The sequence below is a fragment of the Archocentrus centrarchus genome, chromosome 9 (genome assembly GCF_007364275.1).
Source record: "Archocentrus centrarchus isolate MPI-CPG fArcCen1 chromosome 9, fArcCen1, whole genome shotgun sequence".
In the NCBI taxonomy this organism is placed as follows: Eukaryota; Metazoa; Chordata; class Actinopteri; order Cichliformes; family Cichlidae; genus Archocentrus; species Archocentrus centrarchus.
This window is the reverse complement of record NC_044354.1, coordinates 15,551,238-15,575,348: the sequence shown is the minus strand read 5'-3', so window position 1 is coordinate 15,575,348 and position 24,111 is coordinate 15,551,238. Positions and strand designations below refer to the sequence as shown.

At 41.5% G+C, this 24,111-nt stretch overlaps 2 protein-coding genes and 1 non-coding gene across 4 annotated transcripts in view; 1 reads left to right on the top strand and 2 right to left on the bottom strand.

Annotated features, from left to right (window-relative positions):
- The first annotated feature begins 3,687 nt into the window (after positions 1-3,687).
- On the top strand, positions 3,688-22,401 carry LOC115785473 (junction-mediating and -regulatory protein-like). The gene is made up of 10 exons (XM_030737133.1): positions 3,688-5,061; positions 9,933-10,106; positions 16,769-16,919; positions 17,500-17,669; positions 17,771-17,936; positions 18,095-18,264; positions 18,641-18,712; positions 18,801-18,896; positions 18,969-19,512; positions 19,612-22,401. The coding sequence occupies exons 1-10, from the start codon at positions 4,249-4,251 to the stop codon at positions 19,917-19,919; spliced, it is 2,664 nt and encodes an 887-aa protein (XP_030592993.1). The 5' UTR covers positions 3,688-4,248; the 3' UTR covers positions 19,920-22,401.
- Positions 12,230-12,301, bottom strand: trnaq-cug (transfer RNA glutamine (anticodon CUG)). Its single transcript has one exon. It is a non-coding gene; the product is annotated as a tRNA-Gln (tRNA).
- Positions 22,402-22,538: 137 nt separating the features above from the next.
- Positions 22,539-24,111, bottom strand: part of homer1b (homer scaffold protein 1b) — a 25,443-nt gene continuing 23,870 nt past the window's right edge. For both annotated transcript variants that reach the window (XM_030737136.1, XM_030737135.1), the window contains one exon: positions 22,539-24,111. This exon is cut by the window's right edge and continues 1,029 nt beyond it. The gene's annotated coding sequence lies outside the window, so the exon portion shown is untranslated.

Sequence of the window (24,111 nt, the reverse complement as noted above, 5' to 3'; positions counted from 1 at the left end):
TATGCCCTTTTTTGCACGCTGCAGCCGTGACCACCACCCCAATGTCAACATGACGTCACTATGGAGAAACCACAACCTTGTCACACGTATTGCGCAATCACTCACGCACTCTTTCTGCACTTTGCTTGCCATTTCCTTTCCCTTATGTACTGGACAAGACTTAATTTAGATTTGTGGATTCAGAGCAACAAGTGCACTAGTGCCCCCTACAGATGGAACAAAAGCATTAGATGGTGGGAATCTCATTTAGGTTTTCTGAAATGCATGAAAAAAGGTAGAAAACTTCGCAACAGTCAAATAGATAGATTCAACAGTGTTATCATGTCCATCCTTGCCAAGATTTTCATCTTTTGCCAGTGGGGATTACATTTGGCAGAACAGGTGGCTCTCTGACAGCTTGAAGGGGGATCTCAGGTGGCTCGCAGGTGGGTTGCAGGCTGTTTGCAGGGCAGGTTGTTCGCAGGGAAGGCAGGTCGCAGGTTGCAGGAGCAGCGGCTCTCAGGCGGCATGCAGTGGGGTTTGCGGGGCTTGCAGGTGGCTGGCTGGAGATTTGCGGAGCTCGTAGGTGGCTCGCTGGGGGTTCGCGGGGGCTCACTTGCGGCTCGCGCTGGGTTTGGCGGTCGCGCAGGCAGCGAGGGCCGTAAAACGCCGCTTGCGGCTTTAATTATTATTATTATTTTTCTTTATTATTATTATACTTTCTCTCTCTTTGAACCTAAATTTGACCCCCTGAACATGCGCGAAAAGTCACCATTTTTTGCATGGTGGTCAGGTCTGGCGAAAAATTACGTATTTTAATGTCGCCACAAACTAACTCCAAAACACGGCTCCACAGCGCCCCCTGGAAATTTCATTTTTCGGGGCCCTTATGGGAGAGGCCAAATTCAAGTTTGCCCTAGAGTCATGAAATTCTCGTCACACATAGAGCATGTCTGGACAAACAATAAATCCTCTTGAGGCACCCCTCCATGACCCACAGGAAATCCACCAGGTTGACTTGAAATTTGGCTTTCGCCGAGTCAGCAATTTCGCTCACCTTGTATTTGCGCGAACTTCTCCTACAGCATTTGACCCACAAACACCAAAATGGCTCAGCATCATTTAGAGACATAGGGCATCTAAAGTTATCGAAGGCTTCGTATTCAATTCAATGGTCTTGTCACACTAGGCCCCTGAATTTGGCCTTAGTTTGACCAAAAATTCCGGTCCTCTTTCCTGCCATCACTCGCACATGTTTTGCCCGATCTGCCCCAAAATGGAATCATTTATGAACACACCTACACTGAATCCATAAGTGCAGAAACCATGTCGATTGATGCAATAGCGCCCCCTACAGAACAAAATGAAAATTTGTATGGGGGTCCACAAAATTAGTTTCTCTGGTATGCATGAAAATTTTTTTACACCATCTTCAGATCCTCCTGGTCAGAAAAGGCAATCAGACCTATGCCCAATTTTGCACGCCACACGCGCCACCACACCGCAAATGTGCGTTGCGTTTATATGGGGAGCCAACAATTTACTTTCTCAGAAATGCATGCAATTCGAGACAAACATTCTGTACCCCAGCACGATCAAAAAAGTCAATGAGACCCATGCCCACATTCTCACAGGAAATCCGCTAGCTTGGCTTGAAATTCTGTTTTTGCCAATTTTGCACTGTTGGACACCTCATATTTGCTCGAACTTCTTCTAGGGCATTTGACGCACTAACACCAAAATGGCTCTGCATCATCTAGAGACATAGGGCATCCAAAGTTATCGAAGGCTTCGTATTCAATTCAACGGGCTTGTCACATGAGGCCCCTGAATTTGGCGTTCGTTTGACCAAAAATTCCCGTCCTCTTTCCTGCCATCAATCGCACGTGCTTTGCCCGATCTGCCCCAAAATGGAATCATTTATGAACACACCTACACTGAATCCATAAGTGGAGAAACAATGGCGATTGCTGCAATAGCGCCCCCTACAGAAGACACTGCAATTTTGTATGGAGGTCCACCGCATTACTTTCTTTGACTTTTCTGATCAGGAGTATCTGAAGAACATGTAAAAAAATTTTCATGCATTTCAATCAGACCTATGCCCTATTTTGCACGCTGCAGCCGTGCCCACCACCCCAATGTCAAGATGACGTCACTATGGAGAAACCACAACCTTGTCACACGTATTGCGCAATCACTCACGCACTCTTTCTGCACTTTGCTTGCAATTTCCTTTCCCTTATGTACTGGACAAGACTTAATTTAGATTTGTGGATTCAGAGCAACAAGTGCACTAGTGCCCCCTACAGATGGAACAAAAGCATTAGATGGTGGGAATCACATTTAGGTTTTCTGAAATGCATGAAAAAAGGTAGACAACTTCGCGACAGTCAAATAGATAGATTCACCAGTGTTATCATGTCCGTCCTTGCCAAGATTTTCATCTTTTGCCAGTGGGGATTACATTTGGCAGAACAGTTGGCTCTCTCACAGCTTGAAGGGGGATCTCAGGTGGCTCGCACGTGGGTTGCAGGCTGTTTGCAGGGCACGTTGTTCGCAGGGAAGGCAGGTCGCAGGTTGCAGGAGCAGCGGCTCTCAGGCGGCATGCAGTGGGGTTTGCGGGGCTCGCAGGTGGCTGGCTGGAGATTTGCGGAGCTCGTAGGTGGCTCGCTGGGGGTTCGCGGGGGCTCACTTGCGGCTCGCGCTGGGTTTGGCGGTCGCGCAGGCAGCGAGGGCCGTAAAACGCCGCTTGCGGCTTTAATTTTTATTATTATTTTTTTTTTAACCACGCTATTATACGTTATTCGTTTTGGACTACATCATCATTATGATGGCAACAAAATTCTCCCACAGCCCAAAGACAAGCGGGTTAGATTAAGCGTCTCTGAACTGGCTGTAGGTGTGAATGGCCATCCGTATGAGTCATCTCAGTGATCCCTGGTGAACTGCAGATAATGTATGTCCACTCGGCTTCCTGCCTGTCCTCTAATAGGAGGAGGATTTTTTTTTTTTTTTTATTACATGATTTCAGGGGCCTTCTGGGAATCGAGTTAATTATGAGCTATAAAGCGCCATCGCAGAAATAGTGGTCATGATGACATGGATCATTCTCAAAACTGAATGCAAGGGGGCTACAGCAACAGCTGTCAGTTTAATTGTTGAAATGTTGAGATGAACTTCATTCACGAGTGTATCAAATTATTATTTAATGAATTATTTAATGTTTTTATTTTCTGAACTGCCTGACTGCTCGACCCTGAACGTCAGCACGTACTGGCGTGCCCTACTCGAGTGCAGACTCTAATGCTGCCTTCACGTGCCTTTGGAACACAGCACTGCAGACCTTTTTTTTTTTTTTTTTGCCCCATTTGCCACAATGAAACTTGATAATGCCCACGGGGAGCTTTCACTAGCATAGCCGTCAGTAGGAATATGATAAGTACTACAAACGGCTACATAATACTCAAACACATGCTGGTAAATATCTGGTAGCAGTCAAAAATGTCATAGCAACTTTCCATGGGATTACAAACCCCAAAGGAAACCGCTTTTCGTGTTTGTATGAAGTCGCATATTTTTTTGATAAATATATCGCAGTCTCGCTTTGGCATGTAGCTTTGCCCATCTCCCGCTATGTCGCGAAGTTTATTACTGAGCTCTAAAGTCCCACTTATCTCATCGCAATGTGAAGGCGTCATATTTTGCGTCTGTGGTCCTGCTGGCAAACGCTGAAGAAAGCAGGGTAATGTTTTGAGTTTGGAGACGATGCTCACCTTTCGTAGAAATCTCTGTGTAACGCTCACGCGTGCTCTCTGTGTGCTGTATCTGAACGATGTACGCAGCTGTTTTGGTGTCATACTTCATGATTAGAAAGGGGCTCTGGAGCCGAGAGACCGAGAATAACGGAACCCAGCTGACAGGCGGATCGACCATTGGACTGGTAGACACACGGGCGTCTGTTATGTGTCAGAGCCGAGCCTTTGAAGCTAATGGCAGAGGTAAGGGCTGCTCGAGGCTGCTTTAGACGTCCGAGTTGAATGCAGGTGTGCCAGAGATGGGACATGAAACCTCACTGCTCCAAATTCATCCGCTTGAGCGAAGGAGGATAGCCCCTCAGGCGAAATATCCTCGGAGAGAAAAAGGTTTGGTAAACGACGTTATAGCGCTGTGAGGCGCACCGTTTTACGACGCTGCGTCCCGCTCCCAAACAGTGCCACTGCAGCGTCTGTTGGCCGGAGCGTATTTCTGTTTCATCACTTTGCAGAGATGTCCTTTACAATGGAGGATAATTTGGAATCGGGGTGGGTAGCCGTTCGCCCGAATGCGTTTGAGGAGAAAGAGAAGCATAAATTTGTTTTCATCGTCGCCTGGAATGAAGTGGAGGGTAAATTTGCCATTACGTGTCATAACAGGACGGTGCAGAGGAGAAGCTTTGGTAGGGACCCTCCTGCCGAGGTGACTAGTCTGGATGGGGACAAAACAAAATGGCCCGAAAGTCCCGTCAGGGATAAAGCATCTAGCAAAGGAGCCAGTGAGGCTAAAGGATGCAGCCCTAAAATCAAGTCCGCATCAAAACACAGTCCTGTCAAAATTCAGACTGCGTTCAAACCCGCTGCCGCTCACGTTGGCCCCGACATCGACGCGTTAAAATCACTAAGAGAGGACCAGCTGTCTCCCTCACTGGACTGCCTGGACCTGGAGGAGCTGGACAGTCTAAGCAGGGAGGACTGCAGCTGGGCAGGACTCTTCTCCTTTCAGGACCTTCGGGCAATCCACCAGCAGCTGTGCTCGGTAAACTCCGTCCTGGAGCCCTGCCTCCCGGTGTTTCCAGAGGAGCCGGCCGGGATGTGGACGGTGCTGTTCGGCCCGGCGGAAGTATCCGAAACAGAAATGGACGAGCTGTGCTACAGTTTACAGGTGTACTTGGGTCACGCGCTCGACACCTGTGGTTGGAAGATACTTTCCCAGGTTCTGTTCACGGAAAACGACGACCCGGATGAGTACTACGAAAGCCTGAGCGAACTGAGGCAGTCCGGGTACGAGGAGGCGCTCAACCGAGCAAATAAACATCTACATGAGGTGAGTTTCTGTGGTCCTCCCACGGCTTCTCAGTTACTCCATCTGCTTCCTATTCACATGGGTGTAATCCGCACATCTGGAAAATGAAGATGTGCTGCTCCTACCAGACCCAATTAACTGCTCAGGGTCTTTGTTTAATGTAATTGTGAATTTTAACAACACAAAAATACTATTACATGGGATTCATCTGCAATAAGACTTAAAAAGTTGATCAGGCAAGTGGGAGCCTCTCTCTTCTACCAGGATGTAAAAGGCATCAGAAAACCAAAACCGGAACGAAAATTCAGGCTGAAAACAAACATACAAGCAAAAGCTGTGGGAGTAGAACTGACAGAATAAGAGTCATCAGTATACAGGACAAGTCAGAGTTTGCTCTGAATAATGATGCACACAGCAGGAACTCTCTTGAGACAAACACTGGCTTATTCTTCAGTGAGGATTCTGTAATTTCCTTTTGCTGTAATAAATTTGTTCTCTGTAGGTTAGACAGTTATAATAGGCAGACTTAATACAAAATAAATGTTGTGCAGACCAGCACAAAGCAGACATGTTCAACAGAAATGGCTGAACTGTTGAAACCTGATTTATTTGATCTGCTGTTTTGTTTTGTTTTTTGTTTTTTTAAGCTGGCAAGGTTATTTTTTTTACTCAAAGTATTTGAGTTAAAAAAAAAAAACCTGAAGATCTGCATGCATTCCATGCATATTTTATTATCAATTAAAAAATGAGCAGTTTTCTAGTGAAACTAGGTGGAAATTTTCTTTAAATTTCTTTGCATTAAGCTCCAAGTCAAGTCTAACAAGCTCTGGTACTAGTGAGGGTACTAGAAGCCTTAGGGGTTAGAGTAGTACTGCAGGATGGACTTAAGTTTTTATTTTTCTTTAAAAAACTGTCGTGCATAATGACTAAAACCACAAAACCTAGAATTAATTAAAACAACAAGCACACTTTCATTTTTATTTCTGTCCACTGCTATAAAACTTAACAGGAGGAGAGAACAACAAACAGAATCACATTCCCTTTGAGCAAGAAGCTAGTTTCTGTTGTTTGAGGTCAGGAAGAAACAAGAAAATTGAATTCAATTCAGTTTTATTTATATAGTGCAAATTCACAGCAACAGTCACCTTGTGGCACTTTATATTGTAAAGCCCCTACAATATGACAATATGACGCCCTAGGAGCAAGCACTTGGTGACAGTGGGAAGGGAAAACTCCCTTTAATGGGAAAAACCTCTGGTAGAACAAGGCTTGGGGAGGGACAGCCCTCTGCTGCAATCTGTTGGGAGTGAGGGTCAGAGAATAATGATCAACATATTTGTTTTTAGGCTTTCTTTTTTGTAATAACTGATCACAAAATGAAACACAACAGACTAACAAAGATCCTCATTTAAGAATAACCTCAATAAGCCCTTTTTATTGGGCCTTGGTGCAGCCCTTCTATTTTAATTTCTTCCTTTAAGCCAGTTTTATTCGGATTGGCTGCCCCTCATGCCTAAGATTACTTTACTAAGAATAGTCCTTCTCTGACCTCCAGAGCCAAGAGTAGAAAAACCAAAATTGTCAGATACAGAGTGTTTAGAGCAATCTGAAACCTCAGCTCTGGGCTCACATACGCTGCACATATACTCACCTCATTATGAGAAACTTTGACCATGTTTAATATGTGCAACTACCACTGGAACAGAAAAGACGAAACATAACAGGTCGAGTTTAGTAATTCAGACACTGATGGCACAGTGCTGTATTGCACCTCTATTTTACAAGTTAAGAACCACCTGTCTAAAGCATGAAGGGGACTAAACTGTTAGAAGAACAGACCACAAGAAGTTAGAGGAGGTTAAAAAAAAAATAAGTCAGTGTAACCTCTGTAGTACAAGAGACACCCAGTCAGTGACAGTTAAAGTGCTTCAGTTTTTCCCTTTGCTCCAGAGATAAGGTGGAGTGCCCAGTAATAGTACTAAACACACTGCAGTCTGTTGCTTATACAGCTGAGAGTCAAGTACACACACACACACACACACACACACACACACACACACACACACACACACACACACACACACACACACACACACACACACAGACTCAATCTAAGCACTTATTTTCTTTTGTAAAGAGCTGCCTATAAAAAAAATGTGCAAAATTGTTGCCTATGACAGAACTGTGCTGCTTCTAATGACCCATGTCATTATTTTATTGCAGTGTCCTTATTTTTGAGAGTAGTCAACATATGAATGACACTTATATGAGGAGTGTCAAAAAATTTCAGAAAAAAAGGTTTCTTTGCAAAGCAATCCATTTGGCCGAAATGGAATTTATCATGGTGAGATTTCTTTCTTCTGTTCCTGTTGCAGAGAGTAGATAGCAGGGAATGCATGGTTTTTAAACAGTGACCATTTTGTCAAATGTAAGTATTTTGTAACATAGTGGTTGTTAATGAGGATGTTTAAGAGGTAAAGATTTGATATGATCAAAGGCATGTGGTCAGAATATATAAAGGATTACACCATCATTTCCACTTAAATTAGTTGTAGTTGTGTATGAACAAAGAAAAGGAGACACAAACTGCTTAATCTGGGAAAAAGCAAAACATTATACTTTTAATTGTTGAGCTTATAGCTTACATAAAGCTACTTTTTAGCTCCACATGTATGATTTGGCAGAGTTTTATATGCCAGAGTCCCTTCCTGATGCAAGCCCAAAGGGATTTGTGTCTCCTCTCGGGATTGAGCCAGGGATCTTTCGCTTGTTAGATGAACGTGTAAATCATAAAGTTAGTGATATAAGTGAGTTAGGTTATTTGCTCTTTCTTAGCCTAATTCACTATAACTGCCACCCCCTTTGAAGGTGAAAAAGAGTGCTTTCTTTAAATAATGTGAGACAAGCAATTTCAGTTAAGTGGCAAACCAACATGATGAGGAAAAGAAGACAGAAAGTGAGGTGTAGAAAGGTGAGGAAAAGGGTGAAATAGGAAATAGGAATTGTTACTAGAACAGTACATTTATTTAACAGATCAGCATTCAAATCACATAGTTTTACTGTGGCTCAGAAGAAGTGAAAAAACATTAGTTTTGCTGGCTGAAGTCTTGTCTGTGGTAAAGACAGGGACATTTATGTTAATGACCTTTAACTAGTTTTTGAACTTATGAGCATGGCTGATTTGTGGCCTTAATAAAAGATGTTATGCAGTAAAAGTACTTTTGTATTTATTTTAATAACATCCTTCATTTCAAATTGCAGTAACACAGACTCTGACCAACAATGCAGACATACTCCAGACACCATTCATGCTCCGGGCCTGCTCATCTGACACACCAGCAGCAGCTAATGATTGGTTAACAGTTCATAATAGAAACAGACATTATGTTGATGCTCACTGGCTCTCACATTGTCCTACTAATCAATGGTGGTAGATTAATGCATCCTTGACTCATGGAGCCAGGCAGTGCAAGAAAGCCCCTGAGGGAACAGGTGAGAGAGGCCTTTAATGGAAGGGTTTTCAATTGTTCCCATCACAGTGTTACTTCTTCATTACATTACAGTGGAAGTGGTAGATACACTTTGCTGTGTTACCTGAATTTATGGGATACAATCTTTGAAATACATGGACTATAGTCACAGTCTGTGCATTTCATATCTTTTAATCTCAGAATTGAAACTACATTCATTTATACTGATGTGCTTATGTGATTTTTTTTCTGGCTGAAGCTTTTGCTCTCCTTTTGGCAGTGAAAGACACTGAATAGCGTACACGATCTACCCACATATCGTTCCACCCAGACAGTTCCACACCCACTCCCACTGTTCAGAAACACCCGCAGTCAAAGTTAAAAAAAAAGGCAGAAAACCAGACAGAGGAAGCGTTTTGCTTTGCTGCCCTTTTCCTGATCTGAAAACATCAAACAGCAGAGTCATCAGTCTCACACAATATGCGCCAACCATCCAGAGCTAATTGCCTCTGATTGTTTCAGTAAGTGTTTGTCAGTTTGGGATTCCCATTTTACTTGAAGGAGAGACAGGACAGAGCTACTGATCTTATTCAACTCTTTATCACAGCCTGAGCTCGCCTGTCTGCAGTAAGAGCGCTCTGTAGCTCATTCAAAGACAGAAGCTGTTTGTTTTGTCAGATATCTCACACACACACACACACACACACGCACGAGCGCGCGCATGTACACACACACAAGCACACACACTGGCACATCGATCCTCTCACTCCATTTGAGGGATGAGTTAATGCCTGTTTTGGTGTTGCTGGTAGCCTACAGGATCGTTCAGTCTGGCAAGAATGTGTGTGTATTGATCTTATTCCCAGCAGCTGCAATGACTCTGCTCACTTAGCCATAGTCTCTGCAGCAAGAGACTGCGTTCAGATATACTCCTGTTATTTACAGTTACACAAAGCATCCTCATAGTCTCACAGTCAGGTGCAGGTTTCCACCCATTTTATTTTGTTTTCTTTTTCTGCTCCCCTCTCCTCTTTTTGGATGCAAATACCATATATAATATTAGGGATTTAGTATTAAGGATTTTCATTATAGACAACATTATATAAGTGATCAAAATCACCTCCTGCTGAAACACTGAAGTAATAATACACACATTAATATATGTTATTCTGCATAATAAATACTTTTACTTTAGATCATTTGTAAGTATATTTTGTTAAAAATATTGTACTATGGCTCAAGTAGATTTAAGACTTTTACTCAAGTAAAAGGTCCCCCCCAATGCAACCCCCATTTTAAAAATCATGGTAGCACATCCCTGACTTACAGTATGTTTGTAATCTGCTTGATGTGCACGTTTTTCCATTATATTCCAAGTTGTTGACATTAAGAAGAATAACATCTTGTGTGCATGTAATGCAGCTGCTGGAGAAGCACAAGTCCATGGACAGTATGGTGGAGTTACTGGAACTATATGAGGAAGAAGACCAGGCCTATGGAGGTCTGCTTGAGGCCTCCACACAGTTGTACCAGTACCTTCTGCAGCCCTTCAGAGACATGCGGGAACTAGCCATGCTGCGCAGGCAGCAGATCAAGGTAATGATTTCCCCTCGTTTTGTACTGCTGTTTAAGTCCACGGGAATCAGAGAGGCATTCTTGATATTTTATGGTAATTACTCCACTAAAAGACCTAAAATCCTTTAGTGACCCAGTAATTTGTCAGGACCTCTTTGGCATTTTACCAGGCCCTTTTCAGTCACGATACGCCACTGACAAGTAGCCTACATGATATACACAGCTTTTAACACATGGTGGACAAAAAAGAGACATTCAATCAGCAGAAAATAAAAATAAAATATGACTCAAACAGTTAGTTTCACCCTGTTATCGTAGATCATGAGAATTGTGTGGGTTTCTTTTCTTTTTTTAAATGCTATGTTTAAATTACATAGGTGGGAAATGAGCAGCTATGGAGATGGGACAGTGAATCAATGAATTTCTGCATTTAGTTACGGCCAGTGGTGTGGAAGGATCATAAAACACAACTGATGTGACAGGAAATTCTCATGTCTCCTAAAATAGGACCTGCTCTGTTTGTGTTCATCAGTGTGTATGTGCATGTTTGACTAGGATGTATTATGGTATCACACATTATCTTGTATTTCTGATAAGCTCCAACACAGTGGGAGGGGGATGAGATGGATCTAATTACAAAGGGACGATGAACGCTGGTGAATGAATAAATGGTGGAAAAGCTTTGTTCAATCATTGCAGTGATGATGGTACATTTATATTTAGCTCCATGACTCACACACAGCACATCAATAATAATAAGACCTCTGTGTCATATTACCACCTAATATTCATTTACTAAGAAAAAAAACACAGCCTTTCCAACCTTGGATCAAAACTCTTTCCTCTAAGTATTCCACAGTATCTGGAAAACCTCTGAGATGGGGAACCTGGGGTTTGAGTGACATGCTGTCAGCTGGAATGGATCTCCAATTTCCTGTATTCTCACAGAGACATGAATAAATCATGTTATGTGAGGTCCTATAGGCTTACTGCAGATACAAGCCCATGCTGACACACTGGGATCAACAGGCATGCAGCAGGATCTCTTTTCTGTGAAATAGTACCAAAAAAAAAAAACAGTCTATATGTTTATGTTCCTGGATGTGAAATGTCACGTTCTTTTATGACAAGACTATTTTGAAACTGATGTATATCAGTAGGAAGTATATTTTATGCCTGCAGTACATACAGTATGTCCACACTGTTCAGCAGGGATGAGTCACTCTGGCAACCAGGGAAACTGAGCCTCAGAAGACGTGGGAATCGTTGTACTTTACCCCAGATGATTATCTTTTTCTAGCCGAGTATTTTTTGTTGCCTAAATCTAACCAAGTTTAATTGATAATGAATTTTAAATAATAACTCAAAAAAATATAAAAAATAATACAAATAGTGTGTCAAAATCATGTATGATTCAAACTGTAGTCTCTGGTGTAAGCATTATTCATTCCACCACCAACCCCTCCATCCTTTGAATGTTGACTTTTTTTGCCCTTTAAAGGTGGAAAATATTCATTTCATATACATGAAAAGAAATCGGTACATATGAGACTGGACAGATAGAGAGATGATTTCAGTGACAGATTTTAGTGAAAAATAATAGGTGGAATAAGGTGGAAAATTTATGTTCAGAAGCACAAATCAATAGAGATTGTTACTATTTCACAAACTGTCATTAAGATGGCACTGAATGGAAAGATGGATTGTCGAGTAAATCCTCCACACACTTCATGTGTGGGTGCTTTCAATCACAGTCCTTCAGAATTGACAGCAGGGTGTTTGTTATCAGGCTCAGGGAAAAATATTTCCAGTGGAATTTAATATTTATTTCATATTAAATAATAGTCAGTGAGTTTGACAGCCAAATAAGTGTTTTTTTCCTTTGATAAGCCGTTAAACTATTTGCAGCTTTAACCCTCTATGTTGATAGTAGGTCAGATGGGTATAGTATAGATATATGTATATTCAGTATAGATACATGTATATTCAGTTGTTTGTGCCAGAGTAGACCCTTCCTTTTTGTGTCTCTGCCATTGCACTCTTTGGTTTTTACTGCAGTGCATTTAGTTTGTTAACAAACATGTCATCTCAAGCGAGAAGCTTTGCCAGAAAACAAGAGGGGACAAAGAGGTTGCAAAAGCTGCAGGTCCCACCGAGATTTGAACTCGGATCGCTGGATTCAGAGTCCAGAGTGCTAACCATTACACCATGGAACCTCCTACTGGGGAGGGGGAGGCGGGAGGGGAAGTCATAGTCATATTTCCAGGTCTATTTATAGCCTACAGTGTCTGCAGCTACAACACAGGGAGACTTTCAGTGTTTCATTTAACTTCACTAAATAGTCAGACACCAATATGAGTACACATTCGTTGGGTACCCCAGCTTTTTCATGCGTATTTGATTAACTGGTGATTCAGAACTGACATTAGGTGTGAATATGTGAATCAAACACTGTGTCTGTCTACTTTATGATGGAGTAGGATTTTTAATTTTTGGTTGAAGTGCTTAATATCAAACTGCAAAAACAGCTGTTTTTGGTGAAAAAATACTTCTCAGAGGATTCATGGAGAGAAAAACACATTGGAAAGAAAACAAGCTTAAGTTTTAGCAAGAAAGGTTTTATACATATGAAATGTATTGACAGCATTTGTACCCAAGGTAGCATATAGATCCAGAGCATTTGATATCCTCTAGTGAAATATTTCTTTATTTCCTGTAATCTTAGCTATGCAGTAGCACAAATCAATATGGATGAATTCCAAAAAAAAAAAAAAAAGCTGCAGGAAATTGCAGTAGGAAATGATACCTGTGCACTTCTGAATAGTGAGGTAAGGTTGAATAGGGTCAGGCAGGTGATTTGTAGCTCTCTAATCTCATCTGTTCATTTCTCTTCTTGTAATAAATGAACCCATTTTGTTTTCCTCATTAATGACAAATTTGTTTTATTTGTTAAATATTTTAAATCAAACTTCACATTTTCTGTTTTCTGAGTATGATGACTGAGAATGATTCTGCACAGAAAGTAATGTCATCTTCCACTTCTGGTTTTAAACTCCTTAATGATGCTGCACTGTAATAATTAGATGACAAAGTGTGTAATGCTGAAATGATTCAGACTTTAATTGGTTATTTAAGTTTGTACTAGTGCATCTCAAAAAACTGGAACATTGTAAAAGAGCTCATACTTTTCATAATTTAATTCGGGAAGGTAAACTTTCATATATTCTATATTCATTACACATGAAGTGAAATACGTGAAGCCATTTTTTTTTATGGTTCAGGAGTGTTTTGATATTAGGATTGCGATAGTTGTAGCCCCTTTCCTGAAAACATCTGTGTATAGTCGTTCTTGAAGCAGCAACATCAGCCTCAGCCCGCTCTTTATGAAGCTTTCCCAAGTTCTTAAATCAACTTTTTTTGACAATCCTTGTCAAGCCTGCAGTCATCACTGTTGCCTGTGCACCTTTTCCTACCACAGGTTTTCCTTCCATATAACTCTGTATTAGTTTACTGTGATACAGCAGTGTGAGAACAGCCAGTCTTTTCAGCACTGACTTTCTGTGGCTTACCCTCCTCGTGGAGCTTGCAGATCAGACCAGTGCTCATACTGGGCTGGATGAGACCCCCAGGCCTCCTCCAGCCACTCCCCATCAGAGAATTCTTTACAGTTTTTTTGCGATTTTGTGAGAAATCACAGTACAACTTTGTTGCTCTTATTTTGAAGGCGTCTGCTTTTTAACAAAAATTTATATATGTGTGTGTGTAATTGAACATAGCTTCACTGTAAATGCGTTGAAACTGACATTTATAAAAGATGTGAGAAAGATGAATGTACAGTTTTACAAGGCATGGAAGTATTTATTTACTGAAGTCAGAGATAAAGCTGTGTGCTTAGTGTGTGGAGAGCAGAGTGCTGTGTTTAAGGATTACAATCTGATTCGCCATTACCAGACTAAACATGCAGAGACATACAACAGCTTAACTGATGCAGAGACATTTGAACCTTCAAGCCAAAAAAAGGCTAGATTTCTCTCACTGAACAGGAAAAAAGAACTGGAAAAATACAGATGAAGTCTTTTAACTACAAACAAAACAGCAATAGCACTTTGACTAAAGTTAACAAAAATTTTAATTTTGCAAAAAAACACATGTTTTGTTCACAATTGTTTTTAGGAATGTTGTACAAATAGTGATAAAATGTTGGTGTTTTTACTATGCCTATTTCACATATTCAATGCCTGATTGCAACATCTACTCCTTCGTGTAGCAGTTTATAAAGAGATCAAATTAATATTAAACAGAATTGAGTTTAGCTCATTGGTGCAGCCCTCCACAACAGTCCCAGTTTCTCATGTACACTCTGAAATAAATTGCCTGCTCTTGTTATAGATGATTGTGATTTGGACTCCATGGTTTTGGTTGAGTGTTCTGATCTAGACAGAGAGATGTGCAGTATATATAGTGCTCAATTCAATTATTTTATTTATATAGCACAACAACAGTTACCACAAGGTGCTTTATATTGTAAGGTAAAGATGCTACAATAATACAGAGAAAATGTTTGAAGAGTAATTTAGTCAAAATGAAATTTTCTAATAATTTGTGATAGTGGATTCTTGACTTTAATGAGCTACAAGCCATGATCATCAAAATGAAGTTTATATTTTTCAATTAAGCTATGAAAAAAAAGCTTTTTCATGATATTGTATATTTTTTGATGCAGTGGTTTGAATCATACCTACCTAATAGGTTCCAATTTGTTAATGTAAATGGGGAATTTTCTGAGATTATTATGGAGTTCCACAAGGTTCTGTGCTAGGACCAGTTCTATTTACGTTATACATGCTTCCCTTAAGCAGTATTATTAGAAAGCATTGCATATATTTTCATTGTTATGCAGGCGATAGCAGCTTTAACTACCCATGAAGCCAGATGACACACACCAGTTAGTTAAACTGCAGGAATGACTTAAAGACATAAAGACAGGATGACCTGTAATTTCCTGCTTCTAAATTCAGATAAAACTAAAGTTACTGTCATTACCTTGGCCTTCAGTAACACTGTGAAGAATCTTGGAGTCATTCTTGACCAGGATTTATCCTTAAATGCACATGTTAAAAAAATACGTAGTACTGCTTTTTTGCATTTGCATTTGCATTTTTTGCATCTCAAAAATGAGAAAGACGGGGACTAGAGAGAGCATATTTCTCCTGTATTGGCTTCTCTTCATTGACTCCCTGTTAAATCCAGAATTAAAATCCTTCTTCTCACATACAAGGTCTTGAATAATCGGGGCTTATCTTAAAGACCTCATAGTATCATATCACCCCAATAGTGCACTTTGCTCTCAGACTGCTGGCTTACTTGTGCTTCCCAGGATCCTTTAGTAGAATGGGGGGCAGAGCCTTCAGCTTTCAGGCCCCACTTCTGTGGAACCAGCTCGCAGTTTGAATTCGGGAGACAGACACCCTCTCTGTTTTTAAGATTAGGCTGCTGGGGGCTTCCCATGATGCACTGAGTATTTCCTTTTCAGACTTATTTTCAGTCTTTCTGTGTTCATACACCACTCTGTATTTAATCTTAGCTATTACTAATCTCCGACTGTATTTTCTCCTGTCTCTCTCTACTCACCCCTAACTGGTCGCAGCACACGACTGCCCCTCCCTGAACCTGGTTCTGCTGCAGGTTTCTTCTTGTCAAAAGGGAGTTTTTCCTTCCCGCGGTCACCAAGTGCTTGCTAATAGTGGGTTGTTTTGATTGTTGGGTTTTCTCTGTAATCAGTTACAAAGTAAAGCACCTTGAGGTGACTGTTGTGATTTGGCATTATATAGATAAAATTGAATTGAACTGAACTGAATTGAATAGTATAAATAATTAAACACATAACTGACATTATTCTATCTTTCGCATGCATAACCAAAAAAACAAAAACGTGTCAGATTTACTTGTTTTTGTGACCATCTGAGGCTGACAATATTTGTTATAGATGCATACATTGCATTCATGCTCATTTGACTGTGCATATGGGAATTCAACAACATAACTAAAAGAGAAGATGAATTTCATATCAGTTGCCAGTGCTTCCACGTGTGGGAGTGTGGCTCCCTCTCCAGGCCTGCTTTTTGTGGTGAAAGCACTCAGATGGAGTGTGTGTTTAAAATTTTAAAACTGTTCCTCACAGCATGCAGCCAATCAACACACACAGTGTGTGTGTGGTAACTGTACTGATATGTATACTGTCGGGCAATGACTCCAGAGTTTTGGGGAACCATTTCTGTAACTCAGTCTTACCACTAAGTGGCAGTAGTTTAGTAATGTGTGACAATTAGGGGTGCAACCACCTCTGAATTTCAAATGAGAAAGAAGCAGTGCTGTGTTAAAGTTGTGGGTTTTTATGAATATGCCACTAACTTGCCAGTGAGATTTGACTCCTCTGTGTACACAGGAGCTGCTTTCCAAATCTTTTTTTTTATTAGTTCAGATGAAATCATTCTTATTCCATCCATATCTATATCAGCAGATTATATACTATATTCCAACGTGCATGGATTTTGAGAAGGGTTTATACGATTTATAAAAAAAAAAAAACTTTCTTCGTATTTTATTTTTCACAGAAAAATGTGTCTCTTTAAATGTCACTTTTTAGTCTTGCAGATAAAAATATGTGCATATCTTCTCGTTAGATTTCCATGGAGAATGACTACTTGGGCCCGAGGCGGATTGAAGCTCTAAAAAAGGAAGACTCTGACTGGCAGAAGAAGGCTCAGGAGGCCGTCCTCAATATCCAAGAGTTTACTGTAAAATACTTTGAAATCACTGCCAGAGCACAGAAAGGTACAGTCTGCCATCACTGACACATCAAGTCAATAAAGAAGTAGAAGGATGACTTTGAATAATCAATCACAGAACACGCTCACATAGTAGACATATTGGCATGTTATTGAACTGTGACCTAATGTGATTTGGTATCAATGAGACACTGCAGACAGCTGTGCTTTAGCAGTAACAGGAGGAAACAAGGACAACCTATTGATCAACCAGCTCTACCAGCAGATGTTGTCTGTGCAGGGTTACTCCACAATGTGCCCCTCTTATCCCATGTTTTCCTACACAGCTGCCTTGTTCTTTTATTATCTGACATTCATCAGATCAAAAAATCAAGTAAGTCAGTGGCTTGAAGAGGCAACTGAAAAGAAAGTGGTTGTAGTATCCAAATGTGGCCAATAGATGTCTCCCTCTGTGCTACTGTAAGAAACTCTTACTCCTTTTCATGTGAGCCTTTAGTCAACACATAAAGGGAAAAGAAATTCTGGGTGACGTGCCCACTCACTGTATCAGAGGGCGAAACTGAACAATTCTGTGCTTCACTCTCATGTTTCACTCAGGCACCTGTACTATGCATTTCTGTGTGTAGGTGTGTATGAGCGTATGAAGGTGGACCAGCGTAAGTTTGGTAAGTCTTCGTGGACGGCGGCGGTGGAGCGCATGGAGAGGCTGCGTTACTCTGTTGCAAAGGAAACCCTGCAGCTCCAGAGAGCCAGGGAGATCTGTCTAGAACAGAGGAAACACACACTTCGAGAAGAGGTGTGTTAGCACACTCGGAACCAAATGAAACCGACAAGCACATACCTACAGTAAGCACACTCTGTTTTGTGATGATCGTTTTTTTGCAACATTCCATCCAGATGCAGAGTCTGTGTAGCAGTGAGGACGCGATGGCCCTCTTAGACTACATGGAAACGCAGTACTATGAGCTGCAGCTCCAACTCTATGACATCCAGGCTGAGATACTACAGTGTGAAGAGCTGCTCCTCACTGCTCAGTTGGACAGCATCCGTAGACAGATGACAGGTATTCTGCTACAAATACTTTTTGTTTACAAGATAAGGCCCTTAAAATGGATTGTCCTACTTTGAAGAGAGTCCCGACACTGCATTTCTGCACTATTGGCTGCTTTCTGAATTCTGACAGTACATTAATGGTATATATTTATGTATATATCCTTTCAGAGCGTCAGGATGAAGTGGTATACTATGACACCTTTGAAACTGCAGATGATATAACAGAGGATGATACTGCAGAGAGAGAGGAGCTGCGCAGGCTTCAGGTCAGCGCTCGACAGCTGGAGGCAAGGAGGGGGCGCATCACTGCCAAGCGCTCCTATCTAAGGAACAAGAGGGTATGTGTGCTTTACTTGCTTTTATTTTCATTCCTGAAGTATATCCTGGATCCTGGAGGCTATTCAAAATGGGCAATAGATTGTGCTGGGTTTTTTTTTTTTGGGGGGGGGGGGGGGGGGGTTGGCCAAATCTCCAAGCAGAAGTGACTGCTATACTGTGGTCCCGATCCTGTTCAGCTCTTCTGTAGCAAATTTCTTTTGTACAGACATACACAAACTTTTAAATTAAAAGTCTTTCACTATTTTAACATGGCTCCAACCAAATATACATATATATAAAATCATGGTATATCCATGACTAAGTTTTTATGGAAGCAGTTTTTTAAATTGGTGCTGGTGTGTGAGGATCAGTATGTTTGTGTTTTTTTATCAATAGGAAATTTGTGTCTCCAACCACACTCAGAAACAAGAGAAACGTCAGATCCTCCAAAAGGATCCCACATCCCAGGTAGAAGTTGTTTTTTTTCTAATAATTGTACTTTTTGCTGCTAAAGCATCATTAACTCACTCCTACTCCAAACTTATAAATTTGCCAGTTCAAAAATGAAGAAGAGGAAGATGAGAAAAAGAAGAGCAGCAGAGTAAGCCAGGAGAGGCAGAGAACTCTAGACAGACTACGCACTTTCAAACAGGTATGTGGTCTCCTGTTAAGTGGAACCATCTCAGTATATGTAATTATTTCTTATTCATGTGTCTTTTTCTAGCGGTACCCAGGTCAGGTGATTTTAAAGTCCACTCGTCTACGTGCGTCTCACACCACAAGAAGAGAGCGAAGAACCGCGGAAATGAGTAGCTTGAGTGAGAGGGGGGAGTGTGTGGACTCTGTTTATGTGCAGAAACGGGGTCAGCCGTTGTGTCTGAGTACCAGCGTGCAGACGGACCCTAGCCCCAGCTCCACACTCACCACTCAACCCACAACGGCACACAATGCGTCACTTCCACCTCTGCCTGTGCCCAGTCCTGCAGACTCCTCCTGTTCTCCTTGCTCCTTGTCCTCACTGCTGGCGTCCCCTATCTCCCCTCCTCCTCCCCCTCCCCCTCCCCCTCCACCACCAACAAGGGAGGAGTTGTCACCTTCTGGGAGCCCAGGGCGACATGGGCAGAGGGCTGAGGGGAAAACTGCATCAGAAGAGCTTGCTCTCTCCCCGCTAGGCCCATTCATCCCTCGCTTCTTTGACAGCAGTCAGCTGGTAAGCGCCCGCAAAAAGCTGAGGAAGACCCCAGAGTTTGACGTCCACAGCAGAAAAGGTACTAGGACCATTAAGTATCAAAATTATTTGACTTTTCACATTAGCTAATTACAGTAGCCAATCATGGTCCATCTTCCTCTCCCCTGCCTGCATGCAGTAAGCTCCCCCATGGACGAGGTGCTCGCCTCCCTGAAGAGAGGCAGCTTCCATCTGAGGAAGGTCGACCAGCATTCCCTACCTCCTGCCAAGGGTGAGGATGACCCCAACAGCATCCTGGCTCAAATTCGCAAGGGGGTCAAACTTCGCCGGGTCCCCTGCAAAGAGAGAAAAGACCAGGGAGAGTTCCCACCTTCCACTGACCCCCTGACTAGGAGTATCCATGAGGCGCTGCGCCGCATCAAGGAGGCCTCACCAGAATCTGACTCAGATGATGATGGTTTGGCTGGCCATGACTGGGAAAGCTAGGATTCAGGGCCGAATCGATAACTCAGATGACTTCACCCTCTGGCACTGCACACACTGTACTGTACTGCACTGTAGAGTGCTGCACTGTACTGTAAAAACACAAACAGTTAATCACTCATTCAAGCACACACAGCCCAGTCACACATGTACCCAGTGACTAAGCCAAGGCCAGAGAGTCACACTAATTATCACAGACTCACCAAATGCTTCAAAGGTCTATGGTCAATCTGTTTCCAGTTTCTTTTTCACCCTACATTCACCATCATGATGGTTAGTAATTATGTTTTTACTACTACTGTAGCTCCTTGTGGTTTTATTCCTGTCACCAGACTGTACTGATTCCATGTTTATTTTTTATTTTTATCAGATGTACTGTTTCACCGACACACTGCACTGACACTTATTTGCGAAACTGTATATGGAAAGTTATAGTGCTGAGAGGTGTGTGATCTTTTTTCACTCACCCTAGAGCATGAAACATTTGGTTTGTTGGTAATTTGAGGACACATGGGAGATTGAAAGATGTAAAGAAGATTACGCGTTCAAACTGGGATCGCTGGATTTAATGTCCAGATTGTAAATCATTACAGTAATCTGATATTTTTCATCAAGTGGCATCCTCAGACTGAGCCCCCTCACTATGTTGCCCATCTGGTTTTGTCCCATTTCATGTGAGTGTGGGCGTGTCTGACAGTATAAGGAGCTGAGCTTGTCTTTAAATCCTTTTCTCTGTGCCACCAGATTTGTGCCCCTCCCTCTGCTCTTGTCCTCTTCCAGGCCTCACCACCCCCCAACTCTCACTGCCTCTCTGGGTGAGCGAATATGTATCGACCCATCTGTTTGACCGCAGCAGATGGCTGGGTTGGTAGGAGAAATAGAGACTGCAGTAAATTTATCAGTAGTAGTGCAGTAGGTTTATCATTATTTGCCACGTCCAGCAGCATCTCTAATCTGAAACACCTATGGTAGTAGAGGCTTGGACAAGGGGATATCAGAGTTTGTTCAGTGAGGTGGAGGTCACGGTTAGTGGTGCTTGTGGGCAGATTTGCTTGGTGATTCCCAAACTTCATATGAGGGATAGTCACGACAGAACAGTGAAACCAGTCACGCTTGTTTGAGTGATGGATGGTACGTAGGAGGCTAGATTCTCTCTGCGCTATGGGGAGTCGATGTGGGCTGTGGAGCATTCGGCTGTGATTGATGCGGTTTCTCCTGCCATCTTCTCCACTTTCTCTCCTCCACTTTATTGCATTTTTTTCAAATTTCTTTCTCTGCATTCGGTGGGCAGAAGAACACAGTAGGAGGCCTGTTACTCACAGTGCTGGAAGTGAAGATATGCACACATGGACTCACACTCTAAATTCACAGCCAACAAGTGCAAAATCCTTTCAGTGACAGAAATGGTTTGAGCACTTTGATGATACATAGTCCAAATTCAAAATCACTTTATCTGTATAGGAACAATTATTATGCTTTAATCACTGGTGAAAAATATATATTTAGCTAAGTAAGTTTAAAAGCACTGAACAAACTTGTGGAATTGGACCTGAATTCATGGAATGAATAAACATAGCAAAAAGATGTGGATTCACAAATGTAGATCTGAGCTTGGAAGAGTTTTAGCATGCACTGGTTTAAACAGCTTTAATGCAAAAAGATTGTGCTTTTTTTCTAATATGCTTCTGTTGGGAGCCATTCACAGATTAATCACAAGGCAGAAAGAACAGGCACGGATGTATATGTCACAGCGTGAAAGCAGCTGAGTTCTTGAGATGGTTTGTTTTCCTGGCAGAGCCAGCCTGAGGCATGTCTTCTGTCAGCACAACGTTCTTCCATGGTACCCTCATCATGTAGCATAAAACAGACACTGACCTGACTTTTAGCTTAAGCCTAACTCAGACCTTACCTGACTTCACATCACTCTAACCACCCAGGACAAAGTTTCCCATAAGATGTTAGTGTTGAGGTTTATGTTGCTCCTCTTAACCACGGTCACCAGTGTGTTCAAAACTTTTGGGAAAGCAGGCTCACACGGTGACACCTGTGAACCAGCTGTCTCTCACCTGACTGACCCAACTGTCACGTGCACTTACCTTTATATATAAATAACCTTGACACGGCTGTATTTTTGCATTTCATTGCTTTGTTTGTATCCTGTTTTTCTTTCCAAAGTGTTTCCAGCCAAATCTTTTTTTTTTTTTCCCAATGCGCTTGCTTCCTATAAAGAGCTATAATCAAAGCAAGCTGACTACATGATCCTTTGTCTGAATACCTGTCAGTCACTTGAGAAGTGCAATATCAAAATAGAGAAATACAAGAAGAGGAAAGATTGCCTAAAATAGTGGACTCACTAAACACTGCAGTTGTTTTTACACCATAGTGTATCGACAAACTGTTCCAAGAATACCTGTTTGCCTTTTGTCCTAGCATTTTCATTTATTCTGATGTTTTCTTTTTTTAATTTACAGTCTTGCCCTTGCATTTGAATAAAACCTTGTGAAGCAAATTCTGGGATTGTCTGCTGACTAATTTAGTTAATAATGCCTGTAAAAAAAAGAAAAAAAAAGAAAAAAAACCAGCAAAAACAATTTGCACCCACTGAATGCCGCGGTCACTGTATTTGAATATAAAACATAGCATTTGTTTGTTCACAGAGGTGTGTTTCTTTGACTTCAACAGAGGGTGTAGTAGTTTGGGTGAAGCACCAACAGGTATGTCTCCTGATCATTTGTCACCAGCATTTGATAAATCCTTTCTCCTGTGAACTCACAAGTCTCACCAGTCTACGAACGTCATTGGCCTGAGGTACCTCTTTAATATCATGAGTTCAAAATTACTTTAAATAGTCAAAAATATTGCCAGTCTTCTCATACCTCTAAATACAATAATAATACCTACATTTAAATACCATAAGTTACAAAACAGGAGAATGAAAAGCTTCTTATCCACTACTGTACAAAGGCATTCATTAACAATAGCATTAGTATTAAGGTACTCCGTCTTTGTCACTCAACTGTCAAAGTTAAACCAGAAAGAAAAAATTGTAACATTTCCCTTTACAAGAGACTTATTCCAGTGTATTAACTTGCAGGAAGCTGCTGTGCTATTACTTAATACAAATCTAATATATTAGGGAGTTATAACGGTGAAATAAAGTGCAAACAAGATGCTCAATTCAAATAAGGAGAAGAAGGATCTTGTGAGGAAATTGCTCTTGAGAAATTGAGCCAATTTTGAGGAAGAGAATTTAAGATTCAGCTTTAGGTTTTCCCTTCATAACTGCTGCTGTATACATTAAGTGTATATTTGGGTACAGAATGTGTAAAACAGTGTTTTTACACACTTAAAATGCACAGAAGAGGATTTTGTTGTCCACCTTCAGACTGAATACTCGTGGGTTAATACACAACAATAAGTCACCCCAGGGTGTTACTGCATTTGAGTTGTCCAGCCATTCATTTACAATGCAGTCATGAGTAGAAAGTTGTCTTATACATTTCTATAATTATATCATCGGTATTATATTCTGTGTAAAAAAAAGAATAGAAACTGAGTACAGTTCTGTATTCACCAGTGAGGAGTGAAAACCTGTGGCCAGTTTCACTGAGGGTGGAGATTTAAGAATACGAAGATGACACTCTAGAAGCCCTTCACGATGCACTACTTCGACCAGACAGGGCTGCCGCACAGTTTTACGGTCAAAAGTAGTACACTTTCTGTTGAACAGGGGAGACCAGCTTAGTTGCATTTGACCTATATCTGCATGAGTCCACTGAGTAGAGTACCTGATAGAGTTGGATAGAAGGTGTTGAAAAGAGCCTGTCTGGTATTGCTCAGTGTGTGAGTGTGTGCGTGTGTGTGTGTGTGTGTATATAAGTGTCGGCCTTATTGTCCACAATCTTTCTCTCACAGCACAAAATGCACACACATATTATATACAAACACGTCTCCACTTATGTGTGCTTTGAAGGCACACATTATGTCAGGCCTTGTTCAGAAACACACGCCACACTGAGTTTGGCAGGAAGACAGGTCTGTGATGGTGGAAGCAGTCCGGATGCAGGAATTCTTCATGTCGAATATAATGTGGGGGGACGCCCTCGAAAATTTCTGTGTGGCATGAACAATGCCTCTGGAAGATTTAATATTGGTTTATCATATAGGAATTTAAACTGGCTGTGGATATATAGAA